The sequence below is a fragment of the Pseudophryne corroboree genome, chromosome 1 (assembly GCF_028390025.1).
Source record: "Pseudophryne corroboree isolate aPseCor3 chromosome 1, aPseCor3.hap2, whole genome shotgun sequence".
Lineage (NCBI taxonomy): Eukaryota > Metazoa > Chordata > Amphibia > Anura > Myobatrachidae > Pseudophryne > Pseudophryne corroboree.
In genome coordinates, this window is record NC_086444.1 from 644,559,029 (window position 1) to 644,578,497 (window position 19,469).

Sequence of the window (19,469 nt, forward strand, 5' to 3'; positions counted from 1 at the left end):
ATGCTGCCACCGGAATCTCAACTAGCAGTGAAATGCCACCGCCGCAATACCGGTGACACAGGCTATTCTCCCTTTATGGGTGTCCACGACACCCATGGAGGAAGACTCTAACCTGTGGTGAGCGCAACGAGCCCGCAAGGGGCTTTCAAGCGCTCGCCCTTCTGCCGGCATACTGCTGTCGGTTTACTGAAAGCTGGGATGCTACTGTTGTTATACTGACGGCCGGCAACTCATACTGAAACCCTCCATCCCATCATATAGATACAAAGAGGGAAAATGCTACAAAGTTGCTAATTTGCTATGTGTTAACTTGCATCAGTCCAGTCATGAACTACCTGTACCTTCTTTTGAAACATCAACTGCCTCAAACCTGCTGCCCTAACTTTGTCAAATATTGGGGGTTATTCAGGTTGGATTGCAGATTCTGCTAAAAAGCACAATCTGCAATCCTTTCTTTTGCAAGGCAGCCCAGCATGCTGAACATCCTGCCCAGCAGCTGAGACTGCAATTCAATTGCAGTCACAGCAACTGTGGGCGACCCCCTGTCTTCACAGCCTGGCTGCAGAGGCATTCACAGCCAATGTGATCCGATCGCACTGACCGGGCATGTACGTGCAGGAAGGACATGCACATGTACATTGGCGCTGATAAAGGGTAAATTGCTGGGTAACCCCCATAGTGTTATGGCTGATTGCTGAGGGGTTGAAAAATCACTTTCAAAGGTCCTTTTTAACATTAAGTTCCATTTAAAACATGAATTACCTGCTCCCATTGCCAGATTAATCCAGATGAAATTAGGTATTTATAGAGGATTTCTAATGTTCAATGCTTAATGCAGGAAAGGAAAATGTAGATTGTGCCAACATTTCATGTACGCATAGGTCAACAGATGCAGTAACACTGAATGTTATTCTGCCAATAATGCTATAGGGCCAGGAATTTGTGTAACGGCTTCTCATCTGTGAAGCTGGATATCAACCAAGGTTCCAATCCCAATATTAGAGGTCAATGATTCACTTTTTAAATCAAATCTTAATACGTGGAATTTGTGCACATTCAAAAAAGTACACTACAATGAATAAACTCACATCTTGTTTTTCTAACAAATAAAATAATTGAAAACAGTGTAAGAAAAACATGAAATCACTTTATTTTTTATTGGCTGTGATTCCACTTTTAAAAGAACAGTTGAACTGAGATCATGCAATGAGGAGTAGCAGGCAAAATACAAATGAGATATACATTCACAAAGTCTCTACATCTTCCTCGTGTCACTGAGGAGATTGAAGCATGCATCTGATCTGAGTATGTGAGCCTTTAAATTACAAAATGATTCAGCTAATCACAAAATTATGGCTGAGCGGATAAATCTATATGTGAAAACATTTTTAAAAGACTGTTACCTAAACATTTTACGAACATAGAGAGGAAACACATATTAACGTAGCATACACAGAAGACAGTACACTTAGTTCACAACAGCAAATCTGTAACGTTACATGACAACGGTATATCAGTAAGCTTGTCAAAAGAGACATGAGAGCAGCATTGATATGTGTTACTCTGACACAGAAGGGGAAAACACTAAACTAACACACACTAAACATAGACTGAGAAACTCCAGTGCAAATTAACATGTGAGCTATTCTCGTTTACACATAGTAGCATTCAAAATTAATATTGCAGTCTGTTTTTATATGGCTTTGTCTAAAGGTAGATGTCATTTATGAAAAAATAAACAGAGAAATAAATAAAATAAAAAGTCTTTTCCCTCTAATAAAAAACAATTATAGGGTGATGATTCCACTTTTTTCTTACTGTGAAACAGAAGAGATTGCAAATCTAGCACTCAATCGTTGGTAGAACCTTAGGCCTTGTTTAATGTGATGCGCCCCTTCCTAATTAGTAGACAAAGAAAATTACAAAAGACTACCTCAATTACCTGAGATTAAACACATTTATGGACAGAAAGCAATGAAGGGTGACAGAGATATTCAGCATTAATTAAACAAATGAACCAGGCTTCTCTTTGGTCTTGCATTAAAGCCTCATGTTACATTTGTTAAATAAATAAATGAGATTAATACATAAAAATAGTAACATTTACCAAAGTTAATGCTTTTGCAGCTTATTAAAATGTTGAAAAGTGCATTTATATAATTTGCGGACACAACATTGTAAGCTACAGTACTTTAATTGCCAGCTTATAGTGAATTAGGGTTTTGGGCTTGTGTTTTGTATGTTGGCACGCACTGAGTGTTAATGAGTGTTATATTGTGTGAGGTGAATCAGGCTCTAATGTCATTCATTATTTTAGTTATTGAATTGTTTAACTTCTGCAGTTTTTCATTAAATTAAATGCATCAATATATTTTACATCCTCGTTCATAACTCCTAGATCCTCTGTAAATTACACTTTAAATTCACTGGGAGCTGATTACATGGATTCAAAACACAACACCATTTGCTGGTAGAACTTGGCCATGAAAGTATTTGTTTTTCACGATTTCCAGTTTTCTGATTTATTCCAAGAACTCCATATAGAAATGTCATGTGCAAACACTAAGGGTATGAAATTATTACTCAATGTAAAATGTAGATTTCATCCAGTGACACAGTATACATTCAATATGTGCGGCCATAAATCCTTCCAAAGCTGGAATCCCTGCTATCTTCTGTTTGCCAGTGAAGCACTCAGCATTGTTATTTGCAAATTAAGATGCAGCACATGGACAAATTTGAAAAATACGGGATTAGTGACTATTGAAATGTTAATCATGGTACAAATAATTTGGAGCTTTGTGCTATCTCAATCACCTCTAGCAATTACCAACTTAAAGGAAACTTTATTAGAAAATAAATTGAGTAACCACGATATTAAAAGTACATTTTCTATTAAACTAAAAAGACAGCACTTTAAATATTTCTTTATAAGCTCCTGCATCGTTATTTTGGATTAAATAGAAAAGGGTGTCTGTCTTTAATGTATAGTCATTATATTATATACGTGGCTTTTCTACAGTTCATTATGAAGTCCCAAGCATAGGAGCTCTACATGGTTCATTTTCTGAATTTTCTCTTACTGTCACATAGACATGAGATGGAGACTACACTTCACTTACATCCTAACGATAAGTTGCCTCTTTGTTTGTCATTTAGCCTTTCGGAAACAAATGAATATTGATAATTTACAAGCTGTCCAGAAACTGTGTATCACATCAACAGCAACCCACTTACTCTCACTGGATAATAATGAATTTACATGATTGAAAAGTATAATGTTGATTGTGTACACAACTGCCGAGATTGAACATACAATTGTACTATGGCTTATAATAAAATTGCGTAGACTGCAGCTCATAATCTTGACATCCTTTGAGAAGTGTCTACTGTATGTAACTATGTACAAAAGGAAAGAAGAAAAGAAAGTGGAGGGACTAGAGTGAGCAAAGGTTTAGAGACGGGAGGGAGGGTAGCATGTGGCAATACTGAATTCTCCCACTAAACAAGGGGGAATCCATTGCTTTTCTGTTTATTTTTAAACAGTCTGACAGTCTACTGTGTTTTATTTCTTGAACATATCTTGAAGAGGACCCGGTAGATATTTAATAACTGTATCTAGAATGCTTTCTTCCTCTTCCTCGTCCTCATCCCCACAGCCAGCAGGTATTGCTTTCTTTGGACGCGTCAAACTCCCTTCAGATGTTGCTTCCATGGCAGCTTGTGCTTCAGCTTCTTTTTCTTCTTTCTTCTTTATGCCATACTGGGGGGGGGGGGAAAAAATAAAGACTTGAAATATATACTGTACAGTAACAATTTATTAAATAATATATCTTGTATTCATTTAATAGATTGTTTGATGTGTGTAACTGTTATTATTACAATACAACCCCAGGCCCCCTGAAGAGCAGAGCCTTTAACCTAGGTCACATTCTACAGGTCTTTCTGCAGACCAGATAAATGCTCCAATCCTCGGAGCACTTATCCAATCAGTATGTACCCAGTAAACACTGAGCTCAGTTTGTACATACTTCAATGGATCAGGAGGTCGGGCATCTTAAATTTTAAGCAGCTCAAAAATGCAACTGTATAAAGGAGCATTTTAAGTCATTTATCGGCATACATACTTATTCAGTTATTGGACAGATCAGATTATATCGGGTGATCGGCTCAATTAATGTATACTGTAGGTGTGTACTGGGCTTTAGAGTCAGTTAATGTACTGTACAACACAAATATTATCTAGCCAATTTTAAATGATAGAAAATACATTGTACACAAGTGACCTTTTTAGAAATAAAGTCAAAGGTCGGCTTATCTTCTATTAGAACCCATTATGGATTTCCAGTGAAAACAGTTAAAATAAAGGGTTTCTATGGACTGTGAGTTGAGCCAGAACAGATAAATAGCTGCATAAACAGATAACAATTGTTTCTTACATTTTGACAAAGCACAAAATAGTTTTGTATCAGTGATTAATCCAATATATCATTTATGTTATGTATTCATGCTAAGGAACAATGCCTTTTGAAGCTTTGAAGAACACAATTTATATGGATGGAAGATGTTTCTGTACCAGCGCCAGAACATTGTACAAACTGTATCAAGAATGCAGTTGAATAAAGGAGAGAAGTGGCCATCAGGTTAGTATACAATTGTCAATGAAATACAATATATATTGAGCAAACACATATTTTTCAGTGAAGCGTTACTTGTAGAAAACTGACACAATTGTAGTTAATGACATTTTATGCAGAATATTTTTTTTTTAAACTTTAGATTTGATTTTTAATCTGTAAAACATGGAACATATTAATAACCCAAATGGGCTCCTTATGAGTTGGATTAAATTTTGCAACTAAATTTCTTGAAAAAAGTAGCATTTTGCTTAGCTTGCAAAATTGTCCATATTCACAAATTGTATTAATCTCAGCAAGAGGAGCATATGCACAACCTTTACTCATTGAGACAACAGTAGTACTGTCTATGCACCTGGTTTATGCCAGGAGTGTTACTTCATAAAGGTAGCAGCAAATGCTAAATCTATAGAACACAATTCATACACAATATAGTACATCATGGACAGTGTTATTAATAAGTAATAAAGTCACATTTACCATGATAAAGGAAATTAGAACAGGGCACAAGGATAAACTGAACGTACGACTTAAGTTCAAATAAATACACACATCCATCACCTTCTCCTTTAAAAGGGGATACAGTCAGATGGTTTACACTCACTATGTGAATAGTGAGTATGTCAACATAATAATAGAATGTTGACAATATGATTATTATTATTATTATTATTATTATTATTATTATTATCATCATCATAGCACTTATCTAGAATAGCACTCATGGTGTTTCACAGATAGCATAGACATAATACAGAGGAATAGATTTGGATAAAATACAGCAACCATGAATAAAATACTAAGATGTGGCAGGCATTTTGAGTCATCAAATCCAAGGATTATTCATCCTACCCACAATGACAGCATCAGATTCGTGGAATGGGTGTAATGCTACTTACAGCATTTTTACCCTTTGGGTGTTATCGCTTTAAACTTGCTGCTTCTGGGCATGTATAAAGTTCTAACACCCACACAGTGAAAAAACTCTAAGTAGGATTATACCAGTGTTGGATTCCCGACACCGACACTATCATGTGGACATACTCACAGTGAACATAGTGAGTGCCAACCCTAAATATAGAACCACTTTAAAAGATTAAATGGAAACATGCTCTATTGGTGTCAAAATATTGCAAATATCACTGTAATAATGCAAATAGATTGCATCAACCACATCTGAACAGTAATATTATAGTGGGAGAGACGCAGCTACATTCAGCCAATCAGAAGCAGCCAAAGATTAGTTTGCATTTTGCACCAATGAGCAGGCTCCTGCAAGAGGTCCATTTCCTAACAGGTGCATGTGCAGCTGTATTGTGGTTAGCATGGGACTTTTTTGAGGTGAACACACCCATACTGTACTGGCCATGCTTAAAATCCTCCTCCACATCTCTGCCAGACAGAAGCACAACACGCATCCCAGTCTGAATGGGAATGGATGTACAACTGGAATAATTCCAATTTGTATAAATGAATAAAAATGAGCTGTACATGATCCCTATAATTATCATTCATCTAATTAGTACAGACACCAAAATCTGATTCCTGGAAAAGGTAGATTTTTTTTTTTTTGTATTTTTGTATTTTTTTATAAAACTATTTAGAATTCTGTTGGTATTGATATTATACTGCAGATTTATTTATAATATCATTTTATTACACACGGAAAATGGTCTGTCTGCTCGTAGGAAAAACTGACCTTGTTGTGCTCTCTGGGTTCCTTCCCCCAAAATCAAAGCCAGCATGAGTCATTCATCACAAATCTCACAGGGGGTGTGGGGAGTCTGCCTACAGTATAAACGTGCAAACACTGCCATTTACTGTACAGCATGATGTGCTCACAGTCCTTGCAATTTTGGCAGTGAAGTGAGGCAGAGACGCACGTCTTATACTGTGAATAAATGGAGGCCTCCAGGGCCGCTGCTTGTAATGATTACTTTGTTGCCAAGACTAAACAGGATTTTGATGCTTTTTATTTTTTGTATTTTATTTTTTTACCAGTAGTCACTGTGGGCCAGATGTACTAAGCCTTTAAAAGTGATACATTTCACTGTGATAAAGTGCCAGCCAATCAGCTTCTAACTGCCACGTTATAGGCTGAGTTTGAAAATGACAGTTAGGAGCTGGTTGGCTGGCACTTTTTCACTGTGACATTTATTACTTTTCAAGGCTTAGCACATCTAGCCCTGTAAGTGAACGCGAGCGCACCAGCCACATACTGTATAAGCAAAAGTACTGTAACTGCTTATTTGCTTGCGGCAATAAACACACACTCAGCTCTTGATAGAATGGTCTTTTTTATGTCATGATTTATGTAAAGTGATGACAGTATCATGGATGGTTCCCTGCAGACCACCGTTTATTTGTAAGGCATACTACAGTATCACTGCATCTCTTCCGCACATCTTTGTCAGAATTGCAAAACCATGGCCATGGCACATTGTTAGGCATGCGATGAATATAAAAAAGTATCTAAAAAAAAAGTAGATATTAAACAACAAGCATCATTTTACATTACACTGGAAACTTTACGCGTGTGCAATGGTAGTTTTCACAAGTGACACCTGATGGACGAATAAAAGTACTGCACTCGCCGGATACTCAATTCTTTACACTGCGACTGCATACGCCACCCTGCGACTGAACATGCCACCCTGTGGCCAGGCGTGGGCATACACAATGCAACTGTTATTTTCACACTACACGCCATACAGTAAGATCAGCGTGGCTACATCTGTAGTAAAAGTAATTGCTGCCTGCCGTGGGCTCTTGCACACAAGTACAGTAGGTCAGAGACAAAGGGGGTCATTCTGAGTTGATCGCTAGCTGAAAATGTTCGCTGTGCAGCGATGATGCAATAAAAAAGGGCACTTCTGCGCATGCTTATGCGGCGCAATGCGCACGCGCTACGTACTTTCACAACGGACGATGTAGTTTAGCACAAGGACTAGCGAAGCTTTTCAGTCGCACTGCTGACCGCAGAGTGATTCACAGGAAGTGGGCATTTTTGGGTGTCAACTGACCGTTTTCAGGGAGTGTGTGAAAAAACGCAGGCGTGCCAGGAAAATCACAGGCATGGCTGGCCGAACGCAGGGCGTATTTGTGACGTCAAACCAGGAACTGAACATTCTGAAGTGATCGCAAGCACTGAGTAGGTCTGCAGCTAGTCTAAAACTACACAAAATATTTTAGTAGCTGCCGTGCGATCCTTTCATTCGCACTTCTGCTAAGCTAAAATACACTCCAGTGGGAGGCGGCATAGCGTTTGCACGGCTGCTAAAAACTGGTAGCGAGCGATCAACACGAAATGACCCCCAAAATGCTAAATATTAATATAACTAATTAGAAAATGATGTAATTGTAAAGTGTTAGGGGGATATTTATCAAAGCATGGAGAGAGATAACGTGGAAAGATATAAAGTACTAACCTATCAGCTTCTATCTTACAGGCTGTGTTCTATAAATGACAGTTACGAGCTGATTGGTTAGTGCTTTATTTCTCTCCACTTTATCTCTCTCCGTGCTTTGATAAATATCCCTCTTAGATACCTTACTAGAGATAATATGTCAAACGCCCCATAAAAATCTTTTCCATTAAGTTGTTTCATACAGCTCTCGGGCACAAGTTCAGTAACATACACCCTTCAACATGAACACTGTGTTCCTAAAACAGAAGTGAAACATCCACAGCTGGATTAATATACTGCAAATCTCACTGCATCTTTGGTCTATGAAAAAGAAGTTTAAAAAAGTTTGTAAAAATCAAATCCATAAACAAAAAGCATAATATACAGTATATAAACATAAAAACAGTAGTAAGAAATATTAAAAGAAATTAAATGATAAAGTCTTATGACTAAAGTGCCTATATTTGGCATCCCTATACTTTCAAGAGCAATATACAGTAGTTACCCTTTTTTTGGAAAATATCTGACTTTGCTCCAATCATGAAACGTGTTATTGTTTTAGAATTTGCTTGGCTTTCCTTATATAGTGACCATAGAATAATAAACATAAAATGTACATGACTATGCCAAAAAAGTACATTTATACTCCAAAAACTATATGGTTTCACCAAGTTTAACTACAAAATAAGTTATTCCCAATAATAATTCTCTTTAATATGAAGTCTGCTCACAAAGCTATACGATGGCTGTGGTCATAAAAGTGTTATTATAAACTTGTGAATATAATACTGTAGATCCTGAATGTTGACCTGAGAGAATACTGCATACATCACAGAGACTGCCTGACTAGTCAATGCCATACCTTTGTCATTTCTGATCATACTGCCTGTTAAAGCATACATTACATTGCTACAGTGATGAAACCTTTCAGTCTAGAGAAATTATGCTTTATATACTATTTATACTTGTATATGATCCTAAGTTTTGGCAGCTTTTCTTTTAACATGTTTTCTAAACTATCTTCCAAGCAATTCCAATTGTCAAGCATTAATTTAATAAACTTTCAACTGTCATAGGGATTGCTATGGTGCTGGGTTAAGCCACCTGAAATAATCATTCAGACAGTAAAAGAGTAACATGAAAATTATATGTAAGAGCAATAAGAATGGCAGAGAATACATGCTCAGTTTGTGTTTTACTCTTTTCCATAGAAAGATTTCTGAAAAAAATGACTAAAGCTTCATTTTGATAACTTGATGACAATTTATATGAATTGAAGCATTGATACTTTACGTGGCCGGTGTTTGAGCCTTACTGAATAGCCAAGAGTGTCGCACACTGTGTTTTTCTACTTATCCTAGCTGGAGGGCACAGTTACAGCCAATTACAGGGAGTGCTGGGCCACTTGCTGTACATCTATCTATCTATCTATCTATCTATCTATCTATCTATCTATCTATATATAGTGCAAAAGAATAGTGGCACTCTAGAGTGACTTGGCATAAAACAAATCTGTATTAAAGAGAATTAAATTACATCTTTATGTGTATATATATATATATATATATATATATATAGTGATCAAAAGGGTGCTGTGCTCTACAGTAAAGCACTTTTTAGCAATTATCCTATAAATCAGGATTTCAGCAATATTGCACCAATCGATTTGGATTCTGATATATCTCTATATAATATGTCCCATCAAATGACCATATAATATATTCATATTATACATTTGTTAAAATCCAAAGATCAAAATACATTACCAAGACATAACATATATCATTGTTCTAGATGGTACTTGTATCCTTGCGGTTTTTAAACAGAGTGATATGCACCATTCGCATATGCACAACACATTTTGTCTATTAAAAGACTTCATCAGGGGTCAACACTTGGCAATGCAGTGTAAATCAACTCCCAACTTTTTATATGCAAAGTTTGTTAAAACCTTCAGATATTACATTTGATTATCCTCAATATAAAGTATCCATGTGGTCTGTCCTGTGTGCTGGAGGTGAATGCTCCATAGAAATGGTGTTGTCCTATGGAGAAACGTTTGGGGAAGAGAAGTCTTTCTTTTCTCCATAAATAGCATAGGTGATCATCCTCCATTAAGACCAATGGGGGCTGCCGTGAGCGATATCATCTAGTGTTTTCCCTACCCTCCCAGGTTGCCAATATAGTGCATAGACACTGGATGATATTGTCCAGTGATGTCATGCCGCGTCCGCCCGTACATGCAGTTTTGGATAATATGTCCAAATTGTGCTGCTTACACAGTCGACAGCGGGGGATGATAACAATGCGGGGGACCAGATCGCAAGAGATACAGGGAGATCGATCAATAGCATCCCCTCCCGGTACTCAACACTCGTACATGCATGGTCAGCAGATCACACATGTGCAGTAGCGCTGAAGGAGAAGTGAAGCGTTTTGCATTTGCGATTACTTCTTTAATAATGCTAATACATGCTCCTAGTCGAGCTCCTGTCCCTGCGGGTGTTTTTTAATACTGTACATCTGGCCGATGTATAACTTTTAAGTGCTGTAAATACCTGTGATAAAAAATTACAATTATCAGGTCTATGCCATGATGCTAAATATGTCAGTACTTTTTTATAGTCTGCAGTGCTAATCCCTACAGTATGTCTCATTAATAATAAATGAAAAGCAACAAACTTCACAAAATGTATAGTACACATTATCTAGGCTGCTTCTGGCATGTGGTCACATTGGAATTCTTTCCCATAAATGGTGGCCTTGTCTTAAGATAGATAACACCTCTATAACAGTTAAACCCTATAAAAAAAAGTAAATCTAGCAAATTGGCTTCTATACCTAAAGACCCATGGACTTTTATCTTATACTAAAAATCAATCCAAACACTGTATAAAGTTGACCTTGCATTTATTGGCAGCAGTCAGTTGTATCCCACTTAAAGCTATAAGAGCCTTCTCCTTTCTATATCAACATTTTAAAAAATGCATGTGGCCTATCACATGACAGGCTGGATCCCTGTACCCAGGTCTGTACTCCCTGGATCTACACGGAAGGACAAAACTGCCCCCATCCCCCTTCAATCAGGGCTGCCAAGAGAAATCCTGGGCCCCTGTACAACAACCTCCTGCCCCCCCTCTGCCCTCCCTGGAGGGGGTGTGACCACAGCATGCTGGGGGCATGGCCACACCTCTTTGGGGGAGTGTCTAGCACATGAGAAGCACCCTCTTACAGGAGTATGGCATGCCTCCCATCCAGGGCAGTAGGGATCCTGGCTGAGCCCAGGAACGTTTTAGGGAGCATGGCCTAATCACAAGAAGCATGGCCATGCACCCTTATAAAAAAATACAGAAACAATTGTATGTGTGCTGGGCTGAGAAAAAAAAAAGCAACTGCTGTGTCCAGATAAGGGGAGGGGGAGACAAAGGCCCCAACTGGGCCCCTCCATCAGACCTGGGTCCAGGTAATTTGTACCCTCTCCCCCCCCCCTTTGGATGCCACTGCCTTCAATAACAGACAATTTCTAAACACATCATCTACAAATTTTCTCTAGCTGTGCTTTACTCCAAGTAAACTAACTCCTGCTTCACCACAAAAACATATTTGATTCACTGTAATTAAAACCCTGGGGGAGGTTTCTGTCATACCTGAGCTCGCCTGACATTTGATGCTTATACATTAATGTTACATAAATAATATGGACTGTGTAAGATCATCTGTAATTGACATGCATTATATATACTGTAATTTGCATTATCGCGTGTTAAAAATACTGAATAAATAAAGAGTGAGGAAAAAGATGTCTGCCTCACTTGAGATTTAGAGGTAAATTTACTAAGATGGCAGTTCTATTTAAGATGGGATGTTGCCCATGGCAACCAATCAGATTCTACTTCTTATTTATCTAGCACCTTATAGAAGATAATACCTGGAATCTGACTGGTTGCTATGCGCAACATCCCAACTTAAATAGAACTCCCATCTTAGTAAATTTACCCCCTATGGTTCATTCTGTGTATGCCATTGACTTGCTGACATATTCTATTATAGAATGCCTTGTAAGTGGTTTGTTGTATTATAATTATTATTGGTAATATCGGTTAGTATTTTAAGGCTGGCTCATCTCCTTAGTCAACAATTGACTTTATATGCATTATATACTATTGCTATGCACAGAAAGGACAAGCAGGCCGGCACCAGGAGTAACCATAGTTAGCCAGTCTAGATAAAGAACTGACATATGAAGGCAGCAGAGCATTCCACACTGCTCTTACTTTAGCAACATCAGCAAATCATTTCTTATGCAATCTTCCTGCCTACTTTCCTCACATGAACCACTGTATATCACTGATGTAAATGAGTAGAGTAATGGCACTTGGAATACCTTAATGGGTTATACATTATATACAAAAATAACTATTAGGTTCTCATGAGACATTATGATTAAAATGCATTTTAAATGCAGATACAATGAAAGAAAGAATATGAATATAAACTAGGTGCTTCATCGCGCCCTACGGGCGCTCTTCACACCGTCGCAAGGGGCTACGCCCCCTTAATACTTGCATGCCTTTCTGGGGTTCAATATTTGTATTATATCGAGTATTACCTGCATTCCTCTGCTAGTGGTTAAATATTGCACAATGAAAGGGCATGCGATGGTGAAGGAGGCGCAGCCCCTTGCGACGGCGTGAACAGCACCTGCAGGGCACGATGTACAGAATGTAGCGGGTGCGGGGGGGACTGCGGATGGGGGAGAGTGTCTGTAGATGCTGAGGGGGGGTAGATGCTAGGAGGGTGGAATCGAAGGGGGGGGCAGATGGGGAATGGTCGGGAGGTTTTGCGGGTGGGGGAGGGGCAGAGGAGTGGGGGCTACAGATGGGGGAGGGGTCCGGAGGCACTGCAAGTGGGGGAGGGGCAGGGGTGTCACAGGTGGGAGAGGGGCTGGTGCGGGGATGTTGTGGATGTGGCGGGGGTGCCGGGGGTGGGGTAGGGGGTCCGGAGGTGCCGTGGTTGGGGGAGGGGCAGGTACGGGTGGTGCGGCAGATGGGGAAGGGGGTACGGGGCAGGTGCGGGGGTGCCATGGGTGAGGGGGGGGACTGCGGATGGAGGAGGGTGTCTGCAGATGCTGTGGGTGGAGGGGGGCAGGTGTGGGGGAGGACATATATGAGGGGTGGATGGTGGAGGGGGTCTGGAGGTGCTGTGGGTGGGGGAGGGGCAGGTGCAGGTGGTACGGCAGATGGGGAAGGGGGTCTGGAGGCGCTGCAGGTGGTGGAGGGGCGGGTGTGGGGGTGCCAAGGGTGGGGGAGGGGCGGGTGTGGGGGGACCGTGGATGGGGGAGGGGGTCTGCAGATGCTGCGGGTGGAGGGGGGCAGGTGTGGGGGGAGACATATATAGGGGTGGATGGTGGAGGGGGTCTGGAGGTGCTGTGGGTGGTGGAGGGGCGGAGGAGTGGGAGCCGTGGGTGGTGTATGGGGTCTGGAGGCACAGCTTGTGGGGGAGAGGTGGAGTGCCGCATGTGGTGGAGGGGAAGGTGTGGAGGTGTGGTGCTTTGGGGAGTGGTCTGGAGGCGCTGCGAGTACTGTACCTGCCAAAAAGGTAGTTGGAGGGTATGCAGTAACAGGGCCAGGACAGGGGTGACAGGGTCAGTACAGGGGTGACGGGGCCAGGACAGGGGTGACGGGGCCAGAACAGGGGTGACGGGGCCAGGAGAGGGGTGACAGGGTCAGAACAGGGGTGACGGGGCAAGGACAGGGGTGACGGTGCAAGGACAGGGGCGACGGGGCCAGGACAGAAATGACAGGGACAGGATAGGGGTGACAGGGCCAGGGTAGGGGCACCAGGACAGGGGTGACAGGGCCAGTATAGGGTTGACAGGGCGAGCACATGGGTGACAGGGCTAGGATAGGGGTAACAGGGCCAGCCTAAGGGTGACAGAGCCAGGATAAGGGTGACGGGGACATGACAGAACACAGGGCATGGGAGAGAGACAGATGTGTCTTACCGGAGTCACTGCTGCTGGCTTCTGCTGATCCACTCCAACCTGTTGGGATCTGCTGCTGGTGGAGACTTGGCATGGCTGACTCTCTCAGGCTGGAGTCCTGCTTCCTCTTCCCGCCCGCATCCCTACCCCCCACTCCTCAGTCACACACCGCGGACCTCGCGTGGCTGCCGGGCACTGTGGTAAGGGAAGACTGGGAGTGACTGGTTAGCCCCCAGGAGACGCTGCGGCTGGAGGGAGGAGGGGGTCATAGCATGCACGTGGCGCGGACCTCGCGGCTGCCGGGCACTGTGGTAAGGGGAGACTGGGAGTGACTGGTTAGCTCCCAGGAGACGCTGCGGCTGGAGGGAGGAGGGGGTTGGAGCCTGCAAGCAGCGCGAACTTCTGCAGCGCTACCCGTCAGCTAAAGTGTGTGAAGGAGATGGGCACACGTCACTGCGGGCAGCAGCGCTGCAGCTAGTGGTGGGGTTGACGAGGCTGGAGATGACAGAGGCAGTATGGAACCTGCACAGCGGCAGGTGCCCCACAAAACTGCAGCTAAGAAGTGTGGAGTGTGCCAGAAAGTGACGCTCCTCCGCGCCAGAGAGACCCTGCTGAGTATGCTGATATGGGGGGTCAAGCACATAGTGAGCCGGTGGCCGTCTGTCTGTATGGCATACCCCCTCACACAGCCCCATACCTCCCAACTGTCCCGATTTTCACGGGACTGTCCCATTTTTTTGGGTCTGTCCCGCTGTCCCACCCGTGGGCCGCAGTGTCCCGCGGTAGGAGGCAGTTGGGAAGCTCCTGTACTCGCTGTTCTGCTTAGCAGAGCAGCGGTGAATAGACGCTGTGCGCATGTGCACAGCGTCTATTTAGGGGAGACAGAGGGAGAGGGGGCATCAGGGGGTATGGATTAAGGGGGGGTTCCGGCAGCAGAGCCGGATTAAGGGGTGGGCCCAGCGGGTACGTACCACGGGCCCCACAGTTTTAGGGGGCCCCCCAGCTGGAGTACCTCTGTCCCAGCTCTGAAGCTCCCCTGTCCTGCCAGCAACAGCAGCAGCAGCATTGTGCTACAGTCAGCACACGCTGCTGCGTGTTGGCAGGTCTGTGGTGTTGCAGGGAGGCAGCAGCCTCCCTGCTTTCTTCTGCCTGTGCAGGTGTGCAGGGGGGAGTGACCACCCCCTCTGGATTTACCCCTAGCTGAGGGGCCAAAATCCCACTTAAAAAAAATCCCGGAATTTGCATAAGGGGGCGTGGTCACATGGCCCTCGATTAGGCCACGCCCCCAAACCCACAGCAGGCACAGCAATGAGATAGGGCCCCCCTGTCTCAAGTGCCCTGCCCCCCCCCCCCCCCCCCCGACTCATAATCCTCCCCTGGAGGCATGCCAGCAGCTCACAGAGCTCTCACTGACGAAAATGGGGGCCCTCCCGTGAAACCACGCTCCCTTTTGTTGGCCACGCCCCCTTTCACCGCGCGTGTGTCCCTCCTTCTGCCTGAAGAAAGCTGGGAGGTATGCACCCCTGCCTGCCTGAAGAAAGCTGGGAGGTATGCACCCCTGCCTGTGCCATGCCCATACTATCTGCTTCTGCTCCTAGTCTCCTATAGATTTGCCCAGATCTGTGACTCATTTGACTAACTCCGCCCAGTGTTGTGACTCCGCCCAGCATTAGCAAATGAGTCACAAAGTCACAGATCTGGGCTATTATATAAGAGATGAGGTCTAGGGGACATTTTTAATATCTTTTGTTTAATGTATAGATGGAAACTATATCATATAAAGAGTGTTCCACTCTCTGTTTATTAATAAGGACCATACAGTACAATTGGAAATAATTCCCTAATATTCCTATGAAAGTTTGCTTTTACTAATTATGAGTTTGTCTTAGTATGTATGCTTTAATGTATTATACTACTACTACTACTACTACTACTACTACTACTACTACTACTACTAATAATAATAATAATAATAATAATAATAAAAAAACATATAGTGATCTTTCTCCAATAGGACTCAAGCATCTGCTTTGGGGCCCAGAGCTGGGAGGGGCCCATCATTATTGTCAAAGTTACATGTGTTATATACATTTTTCACCATTGTTAGATACATAGGGGCCTTTAGAAACTTTTGCCTTGGGGTATAAAAGATATCTAGTTATATCCCTGGACTTCCTCATTGTAATATGGTATAAAATTAACTGTACTGTGGCCCCATATGAACTGGAGGCTCTATAGTGTGGCATAATATGAACTGGGGACATTGTATGTCATAATGTGAATTGGGGTTGTTGGTGTTGCATAATGTGTACTGGGCACTACAGTAGGGCATAAGACACTATTATTGTACAGAAAATTAAGTAGGGCACTATTATGGGGCATAAAATTAACAACTGCAGGGAAGAGGTGTTTCTCTAGAAGCATTAGTGCAGGGGCCCCTTCAAAATGCTGCTATGGGGTGCACAAAGTTCTGTCTATGCCACTGTACAGGGGAATAGAATATAATACATCTACTTCTTTTGTTTCCTACATTGCTGTTCCTGTAGGCTTGTCTTATCTGATCAGGAATGTTATTTTATTATTTTGTCTTTTAAAAATGTCAGTCAGTGTTTGTAATGTCCTTACTATGTTTATGATAGCTCATCTAGTAGACATCTATTACAGGCAGTTAGAGCAGTGGTGAGTGATTCTTATACTGTACCAACACACTACAACACCGTGGAGCATATACAGTGTATATATAATTTTTGGGGAATTGGTACAGATAATTTTAATTTCTTATTGCTACTTACTATATTAAAGCAATAAGAAATGAAGGCTCACACAAAACTAGCACATACCAGCAATATTTAAGAAGTTCAGGCCCCAGATAGCTACTGTTCATGTGTGGCCACATGCATGGTTCATGTGCTAGCTGAGAGTACCATCTCCCTGAAAATGTTGTGAAATGTAGCCCATAGTATAGAATGGCTAACGCTGTCTGAATAATTAGGCCAAACCTCATAATGCTTTGTATTCTGTAGCTTGCTAAATTTCACCAATTAGCAGCCCCCGTAGAAGTCTATGGGGCTGGTTTGAAATCGAAAATAGGGGACAACATGTCTGTATATACATCCTGGAGATTACTTAACGCTTGTGGGTAGTCCCTGAAAATTGGTATTTATTTGATAAATAGGCTACTAAATATTTACTCAACTCAAAGCAGTCTGTTCAAACTGTTCAGCTAAGGCTTACCAGAAGAAGCTAAAAGAGGCCAAAGTTGAGCAAAACTTTCAGGCTAACTACTATACCATGAGCTTTCTATAAATAAGATTCATTATGTCTAAAATTTAAATGTATCTGTGTCATTTATAGCCATTTAGATACCGTATTTAACTTAGTTAAATTCATGTATTGTTTTTCATGAGAGACCTTCACTTTCCAGTGGCCATTTAAGGATAATATTAAATGAAGGACAATCAGCTAGAAAGATTTTAGATAATATGATAAGACATTGGTACTATGTTAAATGAATTTTCCATCTGTTGTTGCCTACAGGCGCACCAGTCATGTGTACTGAGGTGAATGTGATGGTATGCTAAATATGTAAACATTATAGCATAATATGGAAATGATGTATGAATAAACAATTCAAAAATCTTCTTCAGATGATTTTGATGTACGATTATTTCACTCTAATAAGTCATACAATTGTTAATTAGATAAAATATGACATTCAGTCAAAATATTAAACACTGAAAAAATATAGGTCTATCCCTCAGGCCATACTGTTATTATTTATATTTAAGATTTTGAAGAAAAGGAAAATAGTATATATTATAAGCCTTCAGTACATGACATGCCTAGGATTACAGTATGCATTAAATTATTTATTCTCAAGTAAATCTTAAGTAGCTACTGTATAACCATCATGCAGATTCAATACCAATCAGGATTTTTATAAATGGACTTTTTGTTTAAATTCTTCAATGCCCTTTGCAAGTGCATATCTGGAACGCCTATATCATTAATTACATTATATATATATATATATATATATACCTCAGGTCACTCAACAGTTTCATTTGCTTTGCATCAATATATATATATATATATATATATATATATATACACATCACTGTATAACTCTTTTATTGCACTCTCTACAGGCTTCATAAGCTTTGTTTACAAGAAAATAGGTGACAACCGAAGGGTGTCCAATTCTACAGGGCTCTTGAATGCCCATGTCAAGTGGAGGTTAGGAGTTGATATGATATTTATCTTAAAGCATCAACAACTGTGTAAAGGTGGGTACACACTAGGTGAGGGGCTCGGTGAGCAACATCGCCTATTGTTTCCCCTACCAGGTCGGGTCACCCAATGGCTGTCAAACACACTATGCAATATCACTAGCGATAGCACACAGTGAGTCTAAATTGAGCTGCATACACGACCGAGACCGAGGGTCATTAATGACCGGCGGGGCCATGCATCGCTCATTGTTAGCTGCATGTTGTATTCACTGCCTGCATATATACCTCTAGGTCTGATCAATATATTATATCAATCTGTGCAAGATTTATTTTGAGGCACACTGAACCAATTTCCTCCAGGGCAATTTACCATTAATGTTTTTGGATATAGATGTTTATTTATGCTGCTAATTATTGGTTCTGGAGGAAATTGGTTCAGTGTGCCTCAAAGTAAATCTTGCTCAGATTGATATAATATATTGATCAGACCTAGAGGTATACATACAGGCAGCGAATACAATATTTCTCTTAAAGTGATAAGATTTTTTTTTTAAATTTGCTATGGTTAAAAATGAAAACATTCTGTATAAAACTATATTGGCCATATAGATCAAGATTAAGATATCCAGCTTTTTCATATTTTTATCGCTATATTATTGTTTTTTATTGATGTGTTATAATAAATTGTGTTTTATACGCTGTAGGAGATGATGAAATAAATAGTCTCCTGTTTTTAAGCGAATCCTAGTCTCTAGCGCTTCCATATTTATTTATTTATTTGCTTTTGTTTAGTATCTCAAGGAGGTTGAGTAAACCTCCATTGGGAGCAGCAGGAAACTACGGACATTGGGGCTAATTCAGACCCTATCGTTGCTGTGCATTTTTGCACAGCAGCGATCAGGTCTGAACTGCGCATGCGCCAGCCCCGCAGTGCACCGGTGCATGCCAGAGAGCCGATGGCAGTCTTAGCCCTGCGATCGCATCTGCCTGATTGACAGTCCGAGGCAGTTGCTGGGTGGGAGGAGGCGGGCCGGCGGGGTTTGGCCGCCGTTTAGCCGCCGTTTAGAGGGAACATTCGGGGGGCAGGCCACGGCGGCTGCGTGATGCCACCCACAGCCGCTGCGACCCAGGCAGTGACGAGTAGCTCCCTGCCAGCACGCAGGAGCTGTGTTGGCTGGGAGCTACTCTTCCAGTACAAAAGCATCGCTGA

The 19,469-nt window shown here is 41.6% G+C and overlaps 1 protein-coding gene across 3 annotated transcripts in view; it reads right to left on the reverse strand.

Annotated features, from left to right (window-relative positions):
* Positions 1 to 1,127: 1,127 nt before the first annotated feature.
* CPLX1 (complexin 1) overlaps positions 1,128 to 19,469 on the reverse strand; it is a 340,570-nt gene continuing 322,228 nt past the window's right edge. For all 3 annotated transcript variants that reach the window (XM_063914618.1, XM_063914619.1, XM_063914621.1), the window contains one exon: positions 1,128 to 3,763. In XM_063914618.1, coding sequence (XP_063770688.1) covers positions 3,566 to 3,763 — 198 coding nt within the window. In that variant the 3' untranslated portion in view covers positions 1,128 to 3,565. The remainder of the gene's footprint in view (positions 3,764 to 19,469) is intronic.